Below are 22,443 nucleotides of genomic sequence, written 5' to 3'. Positions count from 1 at the left end.
TGGCCTCTGGCACAGCAGGTGTGAACTGCCCTGGAGCAAGGTGAGATGCTCCTGGACACACTGGAATAATGCCTGTACTCTAAAACTAAATGACCATCACCCATCTGAAGACAGTTTGCAATAAAGTCATTTTTATAGCCGTCAAGAGTTTGCCCCGGTCCTGTCCCCAGTCCCCCGCCCCAACGCTCCATTTGAAGCTCGTCCACCTGGAATTATTAGTTAAGGAAGCAGAGCAAGGGAGAGATGGATGGTGTAAGCAGATCTCGCTATCAGTGTTCAAAACTCCGTGCTAGCCCCATGACACTCAGCACAAGTTCCTTAATCACGGCTGAGTGAAGGTTACTGAGCCTGAATTATTAGCTAACAATGTCTCTGCCCTGTAATGATTTCTCTGAGTAAATGGAACGTGAACAAGGCTCCAGAATCTCCGAAGCTATAGTGTGTGTATTATTTTGACTTTCTCTCCTACAGTGGAAACAGACAAAAAACAGGTTGCTATTTAGCCTTGACCCCAGATCTCTGTGCATTTAAGGGTCTGAAGCTGGGTGATGACTGAGTTGGTAAAATGTTTGCACAGGATGACCTGTGTTCAACCACTGGCGCCTACATAAAAGGCCAGGCATGGTGGGTATATGCCTGCAGTCTCAGCACTGGGGAGACATAAGCAAGGGGATTTCTGGGGCTCATTAGCTAGCCTAGCCTAGTCAACGATGCCCCAGAGCTTAGAGAGCCTGTGAGAGATCCTTTCTCACAGAATAAGGTGACAACTCCTGAGGAATGATACCCAACGTTGGCTTGTGAAATCTACATACATCCACACGTGAACAGGCTCATGTACTTGCACATACATGTGCATTTCCAAAAGAATACAGGGTCCTAAGGCATAGTGGAGTCTCCAAATGCTCTTGCTCTCAGCTGACCTGTGTTGACGGACTCCCTCAAACTAAGCAGGTCTCTGTCTCAGAGCTGTCTCTGTGATGATCACCTTTAGGAGAGAAACATGTCTTTCAGTGGCTGTCACGGTATCACCTGTCATCAGGACACTGTCCCAAAACACTGGCAAGGTCAACACCGCTCACTACCCATAACCTAGCTCTACCACTTCCTCAGCTCACTCACCTGAGGGTAAATGACAGTAAGCCCTGGCTTAGTTACTTTGTATCTCCATGATAAGACACTAAGACCAAGGCAACTTACAGAAGGAAGTGCTTATTTGGCTTAGTGAGATATATGGAATTTTTGTTTCTTAAAAAAACAGTTATTATAAGAATATGTTTTCATTTTAATAGCAGGTGTGGGATTTGGGGGGGGCTGCTGCACAGCAGGAGCTGGCTGTGATTTGCCTCGTGCTCTAGAGAGGGCGTGATTTTGCCAGCTGCAGGTAGTTTCTGCGATTGTGTGATGTTTGGAATCTGGGAACTTTTCAGAAGGAATATAAATGCTAGGGCCCCAATTGGGGTAGTGGTGGTTCTGGGAGGGGTGTTGGTTGTTGTTGGTTGTTGTTATCAGTTGCTGTTGGTCATGGTTTATTAAGTAGTCTGGCACAATGAATAAACAACAACAAGAAGTTAGATATCTGACAGTGAAGATCAAAGTTGCCCCAAGGAACTGGACACCCCTAATCAGCAGGAAGTAGTCTGACGATAAGGTCGACCTCTTTTCGACCTCTGACTTAATATAGGGATCTCTTTCCTCTATATCCTTTATTTTTCTATCTTATTTAGTGTTAGAAGGGTGGAATAAAGAACCCACAAAGTAGCAAAGGACAGCTACAGTTTGAGGCTTATAGTTTCAGCGAATGAATTCATGACCATCGTGGTGGGAGCATGGTGTCGGGAAGACAGGCTTGATTCTGGAACAGTAGCCGAGAGTTCGCCCACACCTATAACCACAAGCATGAAGCTGAGAGAGAATGAGACTGGGGGTGGCTCCAGTCCATTTTAACCTCCAAGCTCATCCCCAAGGTCGCGCCTCCTCCAAGTCACATCTCTTAGTTCTTCCCAAAAAACTACACTAACAGGGGATCGAGTTTCCAAATATGGAGTCTATGGGGGTGCCATTCTCATCTAAACCACCACAGCTCCAAAAGGGGAAAAATGGTTCCACTTTATCAGTCATCCCTTGAGGCCTGGTTTAGCCTCGAGGTCTCAGGAAGGCAAGATCAGGGGAAGCAACAGGGCTGTGGCTTCCACAGACTGTAACCCAGCCCTGACGCTGTTTTCTGCACTGCCCATCCTGATTTCCTGAAGCTTCCCCTGCTAGGAAGTCAGGCCTTCCAGACACACTGTCCTGTGGCAGGGCTCTTCTGTAGCATGAGTGACATAGTGGCAGATCAACTTCAACATAGGAAGACATGCTGACACATGTGCAAAAAGCCAACATGGTACTGCACGCTCATAATCCCAGCACTTGGGAGGTAGAAACAGGAAGACTCATCACTGGCACTCCCGGGGTTTTCTGGATGTCACCTGTGACATAACAGTCATCCAGAAGAACATGCCCTTGGCATGGTTTCAGAAGTCAGAGGTAAGCTGGAAGCAGCTCAAGCAAGTACATCAGGGATCCCAGACAGCTCCACCCCACCCCAGCCTGGAGGAATAGCTCACACTCAGGAGCCACTGGACAGAGCCATGCTGCAGGCCCCAGAGAGTTAACCAAGGCAGGTGAGAAAGAGCCAGGTCCCAGATTCATTTTCTGCTGGCTGAACAACTGTTTGAGTGGGAGCTGCTCATTGCATCTGCTCAGAAAGAGAAGTGTTGACTTGTGCAAGTGTGCCCACCACCGGGCCGTGTGCAGAGCAGCTCTGTGCTCAATGCCCAGAACTTACCAAGCAGCCACTGTGGCACTAAAGAGATCTGCATGATCCAGCAACTTCCTGGCTTCGTAAAGGGTAGGTTGATTTATGACTGAGTCCCAGGGCTGTTCAGGCTAGTGTACACCCTAATTCTGAACCCTGGGTCCAGGACTTCCTCCTTCCTATTTTCAGCATCACCTCCTCTTCCTCCTCCTTCTGTACCAGATAACTCCCTTCTGTCTGCACCTGCTTCACAGAGGCAAAGACAGAGAGAGAGCAAGGGCTATGCCAGATTCCAGTGGAGATGGCTTAGGGGCTCAGAAGGTGTTTATTAAAGCCAGTCTGCTGTGCTTTTGTGGTGCTCCACTGTGAGCTTGCCCAAAACACCTTCCGATGAGATAGTGGAGCAGAGGGAAGCCTGTGCTCCATAGCTCCTGCCTGACAGCTCAGGTCAAGTGTCATCTGAACCCAAGTGCTGGCTGGAGAGGTCCTGGCAGAGACAGCCCTGTGGACACAGCTTGAGCTGGCCAAGCTTTGCAACGGTGGTTCAGGTGTCCTGTCCAACCAGGGCCCTGCTGTCACCGGCTCTGCGGACACCACTCTGGATAGCAGCTTCCTGTGTGAGATCTCCAGGCCCAGCTCAGGTATTTTTAGCCACTGTCAGCCAGGCCTCGGCTGTGAGGCTCAGCACAGATGTCAGGCAAGAACAGGGCCAGAACATTCCTGCACTCTGCTCTGCTCTGGGCCCTGCCTGTTCCCACGGCTAATTTAAAACTTTCCTGGCTACCCCTGTGACCCTTTGCCTCATGACCTTTCCCCTAAAGCACAGGCACAGGATCCTCCCAAGGAGTCCTGGGAGTAGCCTCGCCTTACAGCTGCTGATACTAACAGCACTGATCTGCAGTGTAGTGAGGGTTGGGGCACAGGCTGCCTCCACTCAGACACTGCTGGTTTTATAGGCCTGCAGAGCAGGTCACACACAGCCTGGAAGGCAACAGTGCCCAGACTGCTGCTGTCCTGGGCTCTTCTGTATTGTTGGCTTTTATTCCCTCTAGCTCCATAGATTCCTTCCCTGATCGGTGTGTATATGGGTTATACCTTAAGGGATTCTGCTGCCCAATGCTCTCCACCCTCAGAGCAAGGCAAAGCCAGTGAGGTCTTGAAATCAGAAAAGCTGTGGTTACTCGGAAAAGACCCTCAGGACACTGAGACCTTCCTCTAACATTCCCTGCTGCAGGAGAAGGCCCTCCCCAAGGAGGATTAGTAACAGGAAGGAAATAGTCATAAGGAGTCATACTATTAATTGTTTATCTAAATACGCTATAATACACTTAATTGTGTGAATAAATATACATATATAGGTTAAATGAAATTTTTGTATCTGAGCTATCTGCTACACACTAAAGCCTGTGGTGGAGGGGGAGGGCCTTTTTCCCTCAGCAGTGTGTAGCCAACTATAGCAGCCCACACTCCTGTAAGTAACCCCTTACCCACGTTCTTGCAAGTCACCCCAGTAAATCACCCACTCCCAAGCTGTGATCTGAGAGGATCCATTCTTAGGTCTGTCATTTGTGTCCTGTTCGGGCTGGGCAGAGGTTTGTTCATGTCTCCCTTCTCAGGTGAAGTTATCAAATGTGTAGTCACAAATGTCACACACCAGTTATCTTTAATGGTTACATGTTTGGGCTAAATCTCAAATACCAGACAAAGAAAGTGTCTCAGTGCTCGAAGCGTTTGCTTCCCAAGCATGCACACCTGAATGTGGATCCCTGGCAGCCACATAAAAGCCAGCGCAGCACGGCTTATCTGCAATACCAGAACTGTCTCAGGTGGCAGGAATGGGCAGCAATGGGGACAGGCAGATCCCTGGGGCTTGATGGCTACCCAGTGCAGCCGAAACTGCAACAGCCAGGTTCAGTGAGAAACCCTGTCTCAAAAGACAGTAGGATGAAGGGTAGCTGCAGAAGACACTCAGGACTAACCTCTGACCTCTCACATGTATGCATTCACCTGCACGTGGCATTCATACAACACACACACACACACACACACAGAGAAAGAGAGAGAGAGAGAGAGAGAGAGAGAGAGAGAGAGAGAGAGAGAGAGAGAAAGAGAGAGGGGGGGTACAAAATAGATTTATTACATGTTTGGATGTTTTGCCTGGACAGATATATGTATGTATGTATGTATGTATGTATGTATGTATGTATGTGCAGTGTGTGTGGGGGGGGATGTTAGAGAGAGAGACAGAGACAGAGACAGACAGAGAGAGAGAGAGAGAGAGAGAGAGAGAGAGAGAGAGAGAGGGATTTCTTATTGTGAAACAACTCTGGCTGCTCTAGAACTTACTATGTAGACCACTATGTAGGCCTACTATGTAGGCCTCAAACTCATAGAGATCCACCTGTCTCGGCCTCTCAAGTGCTGGATTAGAGAAATGCATCACCACACCTGGCCACATATATGTTTTTAATGAATCAATTTAAAGCTGCAGCTCCCAAAGCTGACACTGTAAGCTCTTACCCAGGCACATTCCCTGTACTGTTGGTCTGTAGAACACAAGGAAACACGTGTGACAGTGACATTTATGACAGCTCATCATGAGCTGAGTCTCAATCAACTCAGCAAACACAAGGTAGAATCCAGCTTTGGTGGTGAGGGGGCTACATGGTAAGTCTTTAGTGTGTAGGTGGCCCCACCCAGCCTCCCCAAAAATAAGACAGTGACCTCCTTATTTTTGCCCATATCACAGGGAACACAGGAGTCCAAAGTGGGCAAAGTCCTAACCCACTGCTCTCAGAGAGGCGAGCACTTTCTGGGGTGTGAGGCCCTGTGAGCCCTGTCTGTTACAGCCACAGGTGGTGGCTACCCTGAGTAGTCGAACTCAACAGCACTGACTTCTCTCCTCATAGCAATCAGACCTTCGAGGTTGTCCATTCAATTACAGTTTCTGGATTGTCCTACATGAGGCTTGCCTGCTTGTCTTCTGATGAACTCACTGTTAGCTGTCATTAAGGCAGTGAGACAAAGAGAGTTCATGCCACCAACGCCATCAGGACCAATAGAGGCCACAGCTCCTGAAGTCTTGATTGACGAATACTGCGACAGACTTGTTTTTCCAAATGAGGATAAAAGCTGCAGGGAAACAAACAAACAAACAAACACAACAACAACAAAACAGGAAAAAGAAAGGAAAAGCAAGAGGCCTGGAGCCAGGGTATTGGGAACAGCATGACCCTGTCCACACTGTCTGCCCTTTACCTGTCTCTACAGTCTCCTCCTTGCCAGCCACACCTCTCAGCTGGAAGCACAAGCACACTACCCTAAACAACCACTCCTGGGCTGACAGCCTCATGTACAAAACTTTATAAATAAAGGAACTTTAGAAACTCAGGCTTGAATACTGGCCACCAAGGGACTGAGAGGGAGGGTGGTGTGTGGGAAACAAGACAGTCAGATGCTTGCTTCAGGCTCTGCTTGGGCCTTAGCCCATCCCAGTCTGTGAGGGTGAAGATGCGCCTGTGAGCAATGAAGTGACAGAGGATGGGTGTGTACAGGTGCTACCTACAAATTGTTGAAGTATTATCACAGAGGGCAATAGAGTAAGAGCCGCAGGGTCTCTGCATTGTCTGATACAACTTCGCGTGAATCCTCAAACCATGGCCACCCCTAGTTCTCCTCAGGGATAAGAGGGTTGTAGACAGGCCTGTCTCCACCGCTGTGTCCTGTCACTTACCCTCAGGCAGTCTGAGCTATGGCACTGCTGGGGAGGAAGCATCCTTAAGGTGACTCTCACTTGTGTCCTCAGCCTCTGGGATGGGGCACTGGTTTTATTTTCTGCTAAGTGTACTGAGCTGCAGACACTACTTTGATGGCAGATGTCCTTTGAAAGGCACAGCAGTCCCTGTTTTCAGCCCTTTCAATCCCCAAATTGCCCAGCTCTTGGTGGATACAGATTGTAGAGCTGTCCATAGCAGCCCCATTAGCACAGCTGTGTATCTTTCATCCCTGCTTGTCTCCTGGCCAGCATTAGCCAAAGTCCCTGTCCCTCTCTTAGCATGGTGCTAAAAGCAGCCACTAATGTGCCCTACATCATGAATGTCCCCACGCTGCTTCCTATTGCACTCCTGTCCAGAACACAAGCGGCTTTTCAAAGGACAGCCGAGGACCAGTGTTATCCAGGCTATGTTTCTGTAGAGCGAGGGTCACCAGCTCTCTCTCTCTCTCTCTTTCTCTCAGTGTTTGAGTCCCTGCCACTTGGACACATCCATTAAGCCAACACCACAGGCTTAAGTTCTGCTACTCATGGCCCACTTCACTCTGTTCTGTATTTTGAGTCAGCTAAGACTCAACTTGGCCCCAAGCACTAGAATTTATAAAACAGCAATAGCTTTTAAAAGGACTATTTAATTCTTCTTTCTGAGACTCAAAGTGGTGCGGGGATGAGGTGGTGAGGGTGGAGGGGTGGGACCCTTGGGGACAAGGAATTTCTCCCATCCATCCTGTGGCCATTGGAATCTATGCATGGAACCGTTACCCCAACTTCAGTTGCTCTCATTCCCTCAAGGAAGAGAAGACAGGATAGACAGCTTTTCTCCATCCTACAAAATACCTTCTGGAAATGGCCTTCCTTTAATCAGAATGAAGTCACATGTCTGCCTCTGCCTGGAGGATGGGAAATGTTGCTTCCTGAATGGTCAGCTCCCGGTCCCCCATGGTGGGATGCTGGGTTCTTTCCATGAGCAAGAAGAGGCGGCCTGTGATGGTGCATTTAGGAATGTCTGGTCTTCTGCAGCCTCTAGATGAAGAGCCTGAGGCTTTTGAGTTACACCTTCAGAATTCTTACTACTTTTTCTTTATGGCAGAGGAGACCACGGCCAGGCAGGTTTGTAGACAATGGTATAGCCAGGAGCTTTGATTTCACAAATCTTCCCCTACAGACACACACACTGCTGCCCTGGCTCTTGGCCACTGGCTGGTCACTGCTTCTTTTCACAGGACATAAATGAGGTCTCCCCAGCTATTTGCTGAGGGTCTTTGTTTGCATGTGTTCATGTTTGCTTTTGAAGTTGCTCATTTGTGTTTCAGACAGGCTCTCACTCTGCAGCCCAGGGTGGCTTGAACCCCTGCTCCCAAAAGCCCTCCCTCCAAGGGCTGGGATCGCAGGGGTGCTCCCCCACCATGACAATAAAAGGAGAGTTTGTCATCTACAAGGTCTTCTGCATGCAGCAAATCCTAAGAGCCAGCAAAGCACATGCCTGAGTCAGGGAGTTCAGCAACCCAGGTTGTTATAGCATGCAAAAATACATAGATTAATTTAATTAAATGAAGCCCATAATGAATTTTTAACACCAGTGACTACAGCTGACTTTGGATTAACAAACCACGTGGAAGCTCGAGTTCCTAATAAAAGCACATTTCCCTGAAACTATTTACCACTGTTATCTTATTCTGCACTGTATTGCCACTAGCAAGAACCAGTTTTATCCTCGAGGTCATAGGTCACCACCAGAGGCGATTTTCAGGGAATCTCATGGTGCTGGCATCTCCAGTTGAAACCATCGCAAGGGTGTGGATAGATTTGATCATTTCAGAGCTTACTTTGTGGTTCTGGGCATTGAACCCAGGGCCACTCTGTCATGGAGCCATATCTGCAGCCCTCATTTTGAACATGAACCTGAAGGAAGAACCAGACAGGTGACACCAAGGAATGTCTCCTGCAGACATCAGCAGGGTAAAGGAACAGAATCCAACTGGCATCTAAACAGGGGAGTTGGTGGCCTTCCATGTCACTCTTGTGACATCTCCACGAAGACAGCAGCAGGGCTGTTCTGCGCACTGGATGTCAGAACCCCAAGGTTCCGGAAAAAATGACCATGATTTGATGACATGGGGATGTGGTGGAGCTGTCTTACAAATATCTAAGAAGGTTGGCAAGATCAGTATTAACAAACGTCTTACTAAATATCTACACAATGTAACGCTTTGCTCTCCTTGTTAATTGCTGAATCTGCGTTCATGAATATCGCATGAGTGTTTTATTACTTTTGGAAACAATGTGCTGGAGAGCGCCTTACAATTTGCAAATGTGTACCACAAGACCAGAGGAGAGCCAGATGAGTTACCACTGGAGACTCACTCACTTAAAACCTCTCAGGAGCATCTGGTAGTGTGTTTGTCCTAGCACGGGACATGCAGGCATCATAATGTGTTTGCTGTGAGCTGGGGTTTCCAAGAAGAATGCTTAAGGGAAGGTGCCAAGCTTGGGTTCCTCAGAAGAGCCTGGAAGCCAGTGTTGCGGTCTGTTGTAGCTATGAAACTCTGCAGTCAGAGCCCGGAGCAGCTTGGTGCCGCTAGCACAGCTGTATGTCAATAAAACTTTATTTACGAGAACAGACAATGGGCCTGATTCCTCCATGGTGGTCATTTTCTTTCTCTGGGCTTGCATCTAGAAAGATTCGATAACCATTTACTAACCCTAGCCAACAACTAAGACTCAAAATATCTTTTGTTTAATTATTTTGTGTGTGCACACATGATGTATGTGCAAGGATACACATGCCATGGTGTATATGTTCAAGTCAGAGGACAAATTTTTTGAGTCAGTACTTACTAGCTGCTCAGACTTTAAGAAGGGCACATGTCCTTGTGTATATATTTTAAAAGAATGCTCCCAACCTGCCCCACCCACCCCACGTCTAGCATACAGTTTATATGACTACTAGGTGGACAACAAAAATCCAGGAAAACATTATGGTCTTGTTTAAACAAAAATCTAATCAGAATATATTTCTTCAAAGTTTTTAAAATTCTTTTACTATACTGATAGGAGGAAGTTAAATCACAGCGCGTCTTAGTTTTTCAAAGCACGTTCTGTTTATACGATTTTAAGCTTAATTATTTTTTTCTCAAAATAACATAGCTGGCTTAGCTAATCAAATCGTGGAAAGGGACTGTTATCTTTTTTAAAAAAATCACTGAAAGTACTTATTACAAATACTCTAGGAAGCACTTTCCAGCCTTTTAGCTGTCTCCGTTTAAAATGAAGCAGAATGACAATTACAGAAATGTAAATAATCTTTTCAAAACTCATTTTCATTTCCTCCTAGAATCAACTACTGCTGGTCAAACAGCCAGGTGATCCATGGGTTGGATTTTCACTTACCATCAGAGCTGGGACAAGAACAGATGCGAAGAACGTATCATTCGACTTAAGTTTTTCCAGAAAATATGACATACCACATTTGTAAAGCACACAGCACACCATTCCATATTGTTTTATCAAGACACTGGCTTTGGATCCAAGGTTGTTCCTCACCCTACGACCCTGTCTTAGGTTCCTTCCTGCTGCTGTGATAAAACACTCTGACAAAAACAACTTAGAGGAGGAAGGGTTTATTCTGGCTCACAGTTCAGGGGTACAGTCCATCATGGTGGGAAGCAAGGTGGAAGGACTCTAAATCAGCCAGTCACATTTGTCTGAGATCAGGAAGCAGAGAGTGGTGAACGCTGATGCTCAGCTTGCTTTCTTCACATATACAGTCCATGATCCCAGCCTAGGGAATGGTGCCACCCACAGCCTAGGGAATGGTGCCACCCACAGTGGGCCCCTCTTCCCATCTATTTTCATGCAAACAAGATAACCCTCCACTGACATGCCAGAGGTACATCCCCCAGGTGTTTCCCAGGTGATTATAACACAAACCACGGCAGACTAGGAAGTGACTAAGAATAAAGAACAAGGAGAGGTCCACAAATAGTGATCATTCTCCTAAATCAGGCCCCTCTCACTCCTCTATGAAGGAACTCTTGATGTAAAACATATTGCTTCAGATGGAGTAGATTTTGAGCCTGAGCAGCCCAACAACTCGGGGAAGAGGTCCTGCTCCAAGAAGGTCAGAGAACTGAGGGTCTCAGCTCCTTCACACTCTCCCTCCTCTCTGTAAACATGAGGCAGGTAGCCAATGTCACTTTCCAGAACATCAACACCCTGGAGCTTCTGTGGAGAAAGCCAGGGAAGGAGACATTCACAGTTACAGGTTCCCAGATGGCATCAGTGTCCTCTTGGCTGGAAAGTCTCTGAAGTGCATATGGGAGGAAGGCCTTGGCCCTACATACTCAGCTGCAGTGGCCGAGCTGAAGCACGAGGTATTGTCTGCTTCTTCACTATTCCAATGATGATGGGGACCAGCCAAGGTGCCGATAGACACCCCCATCAGGACTTCTCACCCTTCTTGCTACCGTGTGCACTCATCCTTGGTACAGTCCTGAACTTCCCATATCCTGGACACTTCCTGCTTATAGCTCACCTGGATCTTTACTTGGGCCAGTGTCCTCTCTTCTTCCACACTTACCGTGTTTCTTATTTGAGGACCCTTCCTAACGCACAAATGCCTTTCCAGTCTGCTCAACCTTCACTGTCTCCTGGAAAGGGTGGTCTCCACTCAGTCTGCCCTTAAACATCACTCTGTCTACTCCTACCACATCCTGATCTCCCATACGCATGCACAAACATGGTGTCACCCATTCTCTCACAAAGGTGATGGGTGATCACTTTCAGTCCAGGAAACTTGATATTATCACATCCAGAACCAAAGACTCTACCTCACCTTGCCTGGGCTGTTACACAGAGACAGACACACAGACCTCGTGCTAAACATCCCTGAGAGTGCCTCCTCTGGCCCTCCAAGCACTTTGTCCACCGGAGTTCCAAAGCATCAGATCACAGAGGCTGATACATAACAATCCTGGGAACAACCCAACCCAACACTTGTTGAAAATAAAGTTTTGTTGTAATACAGCCAAGCTTCCAAGCCAATACAGCAGTCATGTATGGCTTCGGCCATACACAGATGTTGGACTTGGCCTTCCAGTCCTAAAGTCTTTCCTATCTGGATCGTTACAGGAAGTTGGTTAACAGACAGATCACATCAGATGATCCTAGAAGCTATTGGGATATATTTATCTCTACAGGTACCTACTTCAGTGAACATAAAACATAACAAAATTATGTTTTATGTCCATAATTTCAAGAACACAACTGGTTGGCTCACAGTACCACCAAAAGTTAACCAAAGTATATGCTGAATAACAGTGACCGAGTGGGGCATTCTGGAAAGGCTGTGTGAGCCCTGCGTGTGTGAAGCTCTAACACAGCTCATACCATGGCATCCCTAGCTGTGTACAGAATCCTTGCATTGCTCCCGGGTCCCCATCCACTACTCCTTCACATACATGATTCTGTCCCCTCTTCTCCAATGTCTTAGCTACTACCTCAGGCCCTTTCCTCTCTCCAGTTACTGCAATAGAGAGTACAAGGAGTCAATTAATCAACTCCTGTTCGTAGTGGCCACCTGAGGGATCTCATGTCCTGCCTTCTGGATATACACAGTGGCTGAGGACTTATGGATGACAGACATCACATGCCCTTGGGTTCCTGCTGGGTGGTAGAATTGCATATGGATCAGAGATGCTGGGCCCTGCATCCCATTTGAAAGCTTCCTTCTGATGCCTCCCAACTGTGATGTGAGCAAGAAGCGGGGGACGGGGTGTCTTCCTATTAAGTCACTCTGACAGGAAGCAGGCCACTTTGAGCCTTCCTCCTATTCTCTATACATCCCAGCCTCTCTCTGATCCCCATACTTTTGTCCACACTCTGAATTTTCCAGCCTCTGGCCTAATTGGATTCCCCTGTAAGCTCCTCAGTAGCATTTCTTGGCCTTTAAATCCCCAGCAATAGTCAAATCACAAGTAAGGGAGCTCTCCCACCTGACCAGACCTGTCTCCCTACCCTATCTCTGAAGCTGTATGTACAGACCCATCCCTCACTTGTAGGGCTTTAGGTATACTGAGTCATTGGCTCCCTCTTCTCTTGGCCTCTGCTGCTCTTCTCCATGAATGAGGGTCCCTGCTGCCAACTTCCTGTCTGCAAGCTCTAGCTCAGTGTTCATGGCCCAGATATCTCTCTGGCAGCATTTCCTGTTTTTTTTTTTTCATCCTGAGTCACTTAATAAGTGTTTAATGGGTAGGTGGGCAGGTAGAAAGATGGAGAGAAGGACAGAGATATGGATAGATGGATGAATGGATGGATGGAAGAGAGAAGGTTATTAGAGAGATGGAGGGAGGGAGGAAGAGAGGGAAGAAAAGAGGGAGGCAGAGAAGGAGAAGGTAAGGATGAAGAGACAGACAGAGATATGAATATATGTATGAATAGAAGGATGAATGAATGAATGAATGAATGGGTGGATCAATGAAGGATGGGTGGGTGGGTGGATGGGTGGGTGGGTGGATGAATGGGTGTGTAGATGGATGGATGGGTAGATAAAAGGGTGGGTGGGTGGATGGATTGATGGATGATAGTGGATGGATGATGGATGGATGGATGGATGATGGATGGATGGATGGATGGATGGATGGGTGGGTGGATGGATAATGGATGGATGGGTAGGTGGGTAGATGGATGGATGATGGATGGTTGAAAGGCAAAGAGAGAGGGGCAGACAGATAAATAGCAAAGAGATGGTGGGGTGGAAGAGGAGCTTCAACCTGTTTCTAGGATGACACAATCTGAAACTGAGCCATGTCCATCAGTTATGCTGGCAATGGATCCAGTGGGCCTTTCTAACCTGCCCTTAGCTACGAGAAACTGCAGACACCTTGAATGGAGGTGGAACCAGTGGGAACTTGGATCGTGGAGGCTCAGAGCATGACAGGGAGGTGGGGTAAGGCCTGGGAAGGGGAAGCTAGGCGCCCCAAGGACCCAATGCACATGTTCTCCTAGTGCGAATCATCAATGGCACTCTTAGCTAGTGGCCAGCTGCTCTCTAGTTCCCTCTGTGTCACAAGAGCCCTGGTCCCTCCACAGGGCAGAAACGCAGACTCCACTATGCATGGAGCCAGTGCCCACAGACAGGAGTGGATCCCACACAGGCCCTCTGGGCCTGTTATCTGAGGGCTGTGGGGAGCACCCTGCTGCCATCTGCTCTCTCTCCCCGTGGTGGAGAGGAAAGGGAGCTCTCCCAGCCGAGAGAGTGAACTCCAGACCTAGCCCAGATGTTAGGACTCCAGTCACGTCCGTTGGGCAAAGCTAAATAGATAATTCATGACAGACCTGCTATGTGCAGAGCAAAACTGAATCAGCAGCAGGGGCTGCGCCTCAAGAATTCAACTTCAAACCCCCAAGGCTGGCGGCCAAGCAGCGGGGTTCCACACCCTGACTCAGCAATTCCAGCGTCCCCTAAGATCAATAATTCATCACAAACCACCGACTAAGTTTGAAGGCTTGCGAGGGAGCGAACTGCTCTTCTCATCTGAGCTTTGAGTTTCCCTTTTCTTTTCTCTTCACACCATGGAACTCGGGGCTTAAGTTGTACTGCACAAAGCTGCTCCTCTGGCTGGCATGGGAAAGGGGGAGGGGCTCCTCTACAGGAATGCAACCTTCTCCTGCTTAGATGCATGGGGACTGGTGGTCCCGTTTGTACTTCCTGCTGGGCTTCAGCTAGGTATGTGCACACGTGAAAATGAGTACCGCGTGTGATCGTCGTGAGGTTGTGTGTGTGGATGTGTGGTTTCATGTGTGCACAGTCTCTGGCAATGGGGTAGAACTGTCCAACTGTCCTTCCTGGTTAGGGAGCCCAGGCCTCACTGATATTGCTCGGTAACCAGGTGGGCTGGTTTGGACTCTTGGCTTATATTATAGCCCCAGATCTGTTTTTCCTATCTCTCCCACATAGGAGGAGACAGCGGCCTATGCCCAGACACAGTTCTGCCCTCATAGCTCAACAATCTGAGGGAGGAACGGTGGCCGTCCTAAGCCCCAGCTTGTCCTCATACCTTAACCCTGGCCCTTGGTTTTCAGGGCGGCCTTTCTCCTGGAGCTTTTGTAACAAATGCATACTTAATTTTCCATTGATTATTCCCCTCGGACCTGAAGAGCCCTGAAGCGATGTCAGAGGTGGGGCTATTGGAGAGGCTCTTGACTGTGATTGGACCTTGAGGACTCGGCCTTCACCAATAGGAAATGAGGAAATGACGGAAGGCAGGGCCTGATTGCAGGAAGTGCATCACTGGGGTTGTATCATTGCAGGCTGTTGCCCCAGCTCTCCTTATTGCGCCTCACTTCATCCTGGCAGCCTTGAGTTGGGCACCTTTTGCTGTGCCATGATGACTCCCCACCACCGTGATGTTCAAGTAGTTAAAGCAAGGCTCACAGCAGCAGGGACAGCCAACACAGGCTGAAGCCTCCAAAACAGAGTCAAAATACACCCTTCCCCGCCTCCCCTCACGTTTTCTTGCTGTTGTTTGTATTTGTTTGTTTCCCTGTCAGCTTCTTTTGTGGCACATTGTAAGGATACAGGGTTACCTCATAGAAGTTCCACGTGTCTGAGTGAGAAAAACAGAGGCAAAGAGACAGAGAGCTGGGAAAGAAAGGAGTGAGACAGGCCGAGACAGAGATATCATGGCTCCTCAAGGATCTTCCTCTCAGTGATGATCAGGGCCTGAGAAATGATCTTCTAGCTCAGATATGGACAGAAAAATCTCCCCCTCAGGAGCCTGCTTTGCAGTATATAACAGCAGCCACCTGGCACTGTCCACGCTGCAGGACCCAGAGGCAGAAATGTAAGAGAGATACAGGGATGCAGTGCCTACCAGGGGATAATGGAGAGAGAGAGAAGAATCAACACTGGTAGACCCTGGCAGAAGCCCTACACCTCTGTGACCTGTACACAGTCAGACTTACTGCCCTGCTATCCAGTCCGTTGTCCACTCTGCCACCAGAGATGGAGATGCCAGGACATCATGGAGATCCTTAAGACAAGATCCCATAAACTCAGCTCAGAGGCTCTGAAGAGCACCCCAAGGCCCATAGCACCGCAAGGATTCACGAGACAGAGTCCTTAGATGAGAGGCTCTGATGAAATCTGCAATAATAAATGTCTGTGGTGGAAGCCACCAGACTATAACATGGTGTAATGGCAGCCTTTGGTGACCTGTACCGCACAGTAATTTAGGAGAGAGCATCCCCAGTCAGACTCGGAGCACAGTGGGAAAAACAAAGGGATGACGGACAGTGTAAGGATGAGAAGAGCACCTACCTGGCTCCACATCTCCATCACCCTTCCTTCCATCAGCTGCAGGGGCCGTCTGGGCACCATGCGATCCAGATAGACCTGCAAAATGAACCTAGCCTGAGGGGCACTCACCACACAGCTCCCTGTACCCGTGTTGTGTTTCCAGTCCTCCACAGAAATTCAACACTTAGGTAGAATCAGACCAAAGACAAAGGATCACACTCCCCTCTGTGCTGGGAGTGGGGAGGTCCAGCAAGGGCCATTGCTGGATCTCACTGAGGTAGAAAGGGTGCCAGAGTCCATCCAGCAGCAGCAGCAGCAGGGTCCTTTCCACGAACCTCATCCCTTTGGGGAGTATCCGTGTATGGTTGTGTTCCCCCCAAATCCCTTCCTGTGATTCCTCTTGGCCTTGCTCACAGCCAGCATAGGTCATTCACTGAGGTGGGCACACAGGTGTTTACTACGTTAATGCATCTATCTGATCTCTAGGGGCTGTCCAAAGAGCAAGTGTACAATGGCAGGAATCGGCTAAACATGAACCTGGTGGTTCCCTAGCTCAACCCTGTGCCAAGTCCTGTATGGAGGCCAGCCAGTTGCCAGGGACATGGCTGTCAAGCAACTTTACTCTCAGTTCACACCGTGCATGTGGTAGGCTAGTACCCGAGAGTGACAGGAACATGAAGAGCCCTGAATGACATGAAGGGATAAGAGAGTCTTGTACCCAGCTGGAGCCAGAAAGACCTCTCAGGACAAGAACCTTAAGAAGGAAGTGGAAGGGCCTCAGGGGGAGGGTGTGGGAGAGGAGCCACAGGGCAGGGTGTGGGAGGAGGGGCCACAAGGTGGGACATGGGAGAGGGACCACAATTTGGGGGGTGGGGTCACGGGGGGGCATGGGGTGAGGAGGGGCAACAGGGAGGAGATGTATAGACCACAGGGCAGTGGTGGGGGAAAGGGCCACAAGGCAGATGAGGAGCCACCACAGGGCAGGGTGTGGGGGAGGGGCCACACAGCAGGGGCAGGGGCCATAGTAGGGGGGTTGGGGGTGGGGTTGGGGGGAGAGGGGCGTGTTGGGGCTTGAGGGGCCAGGTAGAAGCATTTCAGGTGGAAGAGCAGAAAAGGCCCCAAGCCAGGAGGAGGGTTGATGGGTTCTCATGTGGTTGGAGAAGGAGACCTCGAAAAGTGGCACAAAGGAGAGGAGATGGAGGATGTCTCAGGGGAATGACAAGCTGCTGGGGACCTTGAAGTGTAAGTGGCATCCTGACCTCTGCCTATAAAGCACTCACAGCACTTTGAGACTAAGTTGACTTACAATCATCTTGAGTTTAGAAATGTCCAGTCCCAAACACCATAAAGATGACAAGGTCTAGGACAGTTTTATATCTTCTGGATAACAGACCTATGCCTTTTGTCTACATACACAGATGTATGCACAATACCTGAACATACATATCTCAATACATACATACATACATGTAAGGATACATAGCTAGCAGTGCGCTCACCACATTGAGATAGATTCAACAACAGAGACACATTGTGGACTGATGCCCACGGTCCTGGGTACACTGCCTGCCTCCTCTCAGGATCAGGAACACTTGATTAAATATGGCACCATTGCTGACGGCCCTCAGTTTAGAGCCATAGGCTTCTCTAAGGAGAATCCTTCAGACTGATACTCTGAAGACCGAGAGAGGTTAAAGCTCAGAGGTTAAAGAGCTTGCAAAGCAAGCAAGCAGATGGTTGTTCAGATCTCCAAAACCCAGGTGAATTCTGTGTGGGCACTGCAGTGTGCCTGTACTTTCATCCTCAAAAGGCAGAGACGGGGTGGGGGTGGGATCCCCAGATCAAGCTGACTAGTGAGACTAGCCATGCCAGTGAGCTGGGTTGATTGGAAGGCCCAGCCTTAAAAGAATAGGGCAGGTGATTGAAAACGATTGTGAACATCAACAGCTGCCCATGAGTGTGCACACCAGAGCACGTGCATACACACACACACACACACACACACGTGCATGCATGTACACAGACACACACATATGCTGTGTGCATGCACACCCAGGCACATGCACACAGACACTCATAGGCACATATACACACATGCATGTGTATGCACACACACACACACACACGCACACGCTCGAGCACACACACATACAAAAGGAGAGAAATGAAGGTTTTGTATACAACACAGAACCTCAGGGTCTAACATGCCTTTCCTAATCCTGGTTGGAAGACAGCCTGGCTTCTTCCCAATGACTCAAGCTGGTTTTGACTGGCGCTAGCTTAGCATCCTAACACCACACTACAGGAGGCTTCTTCATAGCCAGGAAAGTGGCATCTCCTGACTTGGCACCTCTATGGTCTCAGCCCCTGGCCCTGGGTCATGTGATCTTGTGTTTACAGATTATGTCAACTGTATCCTCTAACCTTACTTTTGCAAAATAACCACAGGTGGTCTTCACATTGAACCCCATCTGGGATGCCATGCCAATTGGCTTTTATGAAACTTGAATTAAGTGTCCGTCCTGTGTCTAACGAATCAGTGAGAATTTTCACAGGATGACCAGAGAAGTTCAGATACTGATGATATTTGGGATGATTCCAGGGACATACCAAGCATTTCTTGATTCTTCAAAAAGGAGCAATTCCCAACAAGGGGAGAAGCAGGTTTTAGGACGTGTTCTTCTGCGACTTCACCACGATACCCAAGTGGAGTCTGGTTTTATCAGAATCATTATTTGAACCCGTCACTTTGGTTAATAACTGTAAGTCATATCAATATAGCATCTAATAAGGGCTCTAAAGCTTCCGTTCATCTGCCTTATTTAGAATGGATGGTTCGTAGGATTTCATTGGAAAAGAAGGATTCTGCTACCGAAGATGCTCAGAGAAGGGATGGATCGATCAAAAGATCCCTCTCATCTGCCCTATCTCCAGCAGCTTGACATCTCAAAACGGCTGCCAGTGTAAAGACAAACACAGACGCATCTGCTAGGATCAGGTACGCAGGAACTCAGCAGCCAAGAGGAATCTGCGAGGACCAATGCCCATGTGACTTTGTGTGTGCTTAATTGGTTGTTCTCTCTCTCTCTGTGTCTCTCTCTCTCTGTCTCTGTCTCTGTCTCTCTCTCTCTCTCTCTCTCTCTCTGTGTGTGTGTGTGTGTGTGTGTGTGTGTGTGCATTTATGTCTCTGCTGTATGCATGTATGTGTGAAGGCTTGAAATTGATGTCGGCTGTTTTGGCTACTCTATATTTATCTTATTTTTAAGATGTATTAGTTGTGTGCCTGTGCTCACATGTGTGTGTATGACTGTGACTGTTGTCCTGTCTGTGCCATGGAGTGTGTGCAGAGGTCAGATGACAACTTGAAGGAGTTGGTTCTTTGCTACCGTCTACCATGGAATCCTGGATGGAACTCCAGTCGTGGAGCTGGGGCGGTGGCAATCATTTTGCCTGCTGAGACATCTTGCTGGCTCCCAGCCTTCACTTTGTGAGACACAGTCCCTCGGCAAACCTTAATCTTATCAGTTTGGCTAGGATGACTGATCAATGAATGAGCTTCAAGGACACATCTATCTGCAATCCTGACTCAGAACCTCATGCTCCTGGGCACCTTATAGACTGAGCTATCACCCTGGTCCTGTCTCAGCCATTTCTAGTCCACGTCCCATATTCAATAGTTGGTCTGCTGGGTAATGACTGTATTTTGAACTTACTGTTTCTCCCCTTTCAAACCATTTATTTTAGTGGCTTTGAACCGGCATTGGCTATGGTACCATGCATGTCTACTTACCGGAGTAGAAGACAAGTTTTTCACTCTTCTTGGCTCAAAGAACATGCCACAACCCTTAAATTTAAGAATAAAGAAGAAGAAATTTTGTTGATTTTATATAAATCAGAGGCAGATGTAAAAATACGGCTGGGAGTCCTTGAGATGATTCCGCTTTTCATTGCTGAAAAAGAGAGTACTGAAGAGAGCAGTGTAGATACTCACAGCAGAGAGCCTGCACACCACATGGGGGCACTCACATCAGAGAGCTCACACATGAGGACACTCACATCAGAGAGCTCACATATGGGGACACTCACAGCAGAGAGCTCACAAATGAGGACACTCACATCAGAGAGTCTACACACAGGGACACTCACATCAGAGAGTCTACACACAGGGACACTCACATCAGAGAGCCCAAACACAGGGACACTCACATCAGAGAGTCCACACACAGGGACACTCACATCAGAGTGCTCACACACGAGGACACTCAAGCAGAGAGCTCACATGTATATGGGGTGGGGGTTATCACCGTAAGCAGGACACTCCTGCCTCTGCCTTCCCAGCATTGGGGTTACAAGAGGCCAACACACTTATTTGTTTTATGTGGGTTCTGAAACTTGACCTCAGGTCCTTGTGTACAGCAAACAGTTGACCAACTGAGGTACCCCAACCCTCACACAACAGCCACCAACACAAGTTAGAATAGTAAGAAAGATGCTGGAATACACAGCTTTCAGAAGCTTCTCCTCCTCTTGGATTCTTATTGTGTAGGTGTTTGTTATAAATGCATTATGGGGTCTTCTCGAAGGGCCCTCTCCCTGAAAGGAACTATCTACCTGTCACTGATGAGGCGACTGCAGCTAGGAGCAACCTTCTGTAACTCCCCAGGGTCTCCAGAGCAGAGGGCACTTGGTCTGTCCATGGCAGGATCACACCAAGATCCTGGGAGAAACACTGGTTTCTTCTGGGTAGTTATTTCCACTTGGCAGGGAGCCAGCCACCCCCTGTGATTCTGCAGGCCTCTCCTGCTCAAACCCTCAGAGCCAAGTACTGCTGGGAAGGAAGAGGAATGAGGAAGATCTTCCTCCACAGGCCTCTGAGATGTCTGCTGGCATGAGATGTGGTGTCCAGAGCTCCTGTGACTGACTCAGGTCCCTAATGTGAGTGAGCACATGGGTAGGTCCAGGAGGGATGCTGGCAAATGGAATGGTTTAGATTTAAGAGACCTGATAGCAGGCCATGTTTGCAATAATATCTCTGTGGTGGTCTGAATGAAAATGGCCCCCATTGGCTCACAGGGAGTGGCACTATTAGGAGGTGTGGCCTCACTGGAGTAGGAAATGTGTCACAGGCCTTTGAAGTCTCACATGCTCAAGCCAGGCTCAGTGTGTCTCTCTCTTCCTGCTGCCCATTGATGATATAGAACTCTTGGCTACCTGTCCAGCACCATGTCTGCCTGGCATGCCATCATGCTTCCTGTCAGGTTGATAATAGACCAAACCTCTGAACTGTAAGCCAGCTCCAGTGAAATGTTTTCCCTTATAAGACTTGTCCTGGTCATGGTGTCTCTTCACAGCAATAAAATCCTAATTAAAACAACCTCTTTATTTTAATTTAGACTAGCCAATCAGTAATAAAGCAAATTTTCAAAGAAGATCAAGCTGGTGGCCTGGACAAATACCTTAGTTGGTAAAACGCCTGCTGCACAAGCCTGAGGACCTGAGTTCAATCCCTGCACCCGAATTAAGTAAAACACTGGGAGCAGTGGCATCTGTCTGGACTCCTAGCCCCCCAGGTCGTGGAGACCGGAGGATCCTGAGGTTTGCTCTCTAGCCAATTAAGCCTAATGAGTAGGGCCCAAGTTCCAGGGAGACACCCTGCCTCAAAAGCAGCAAACAAACAAATAGTTGCAACAGTATATAAGAGATGGTCCTAAGGAAGGACATCTGAGACTGACCTCTGGTCTCTAAGCACATGGTACAAATGTACATATGTGTACCCTCAAGCACACAGGCATGTATCACACATACACACACACGCGCACACACACACACAGACACATACACACAGAAGCACACACATACACATACTTGTACACACATATACACATGCACACACACACACATGCACACACATACACACACGTACACATACACACATGCACACACAAATACATACACATGCACACACACATGCACATACATGCACACACAAATACATACACACACATGCACATACATGCACACACACATAATACACATACACACACATGCACACACACATACACACATGTATACACATGCACAGACATACAATATACACACATGCACACACATGCACAGACACACATATACACACACATGCACACACATGCACAGACACACATATACACACACATGCACACACATGCACACACACATGAACACACATGCACATACATATCACACACACATGCATATACACACATACACACAGATGCACACTCACACCCCCCACACACACACACCATAAAGGAAATGCCGTTGGCAGTAAAGCTGGACAATGGCTTGGAGATGTTGCCTTCTTTGCAGCAGAGTCTAAAGCACTGAACTAGCAATAGATCTTAAGTTGCTCCTTAGCTTTGAGAAAGTGTGAACAGAGGCCATTCTAAATGCTACCATGAATGTGCTTATTTCTTGAAGGACCCCAGGAAGGAAACCCAGAGAGGACAAAATGCCTCGGTTTTCTCCCCTGTAAAGTAAGGATATCCCCGGGGGTGTTTGACTGAAAATGTCCTCCAGAGATTTCCTGTGTGGAACACT

The 22,443-nt window shown here is 48.2% G+C and overlaps 1 protein-coding gene across 1 annotated transcript in view; it reads right to left on the bottom strand.

The window, feature by feature from the left end:
• Positions 1–10,589: 10,589 nt before the first annotated feature.
• Positions 10,590–22,443, bottom strand: part of Cdh26 (cadherin 26) — a 50,101-nt gene continuing 38,247 nt past the window's right edge. The window contains exons 13-15 of the mRNA XM_028774067.1: positions 19,658–19,711; positions 15,889–15,963; positions 10,590–10,793 (exon numbers count right to left, since the gene is read on the bottom strand). Coding sequence (XP_028629900.1) covers positions 10,590–10,793; positions 15,889–15,963; positions 19,658–19,711 — 333 coding nt within the window. The remainder of the gene's footprint in view (positions 10,794–15,888; positions 15,964–19,657; positions 19,712–22,443) is intronic.

The sequence above is a fragment of the Grammomys surdaster genome, unplaced genomic scaffold (assembly GCF_004785775.1).
Source record: "Grammomys surdaster isolate TR1022 unplaced genomic scaffold, NIH_TR_1.0 238, whole genome shotgun sequence".
Taxonomy (NCBI): domain Eukaryota; kingdom Metazoa; phylum Chordata; class Mammalia; order Rodentia; family Muridae; genus Grammomys; species Grammomys surdaster.
The sequence above is the reverse complement of the archived record's forward strand: the minus strand, read 5'-3'. Positions and strand labels throughout refer to the sequence as shown.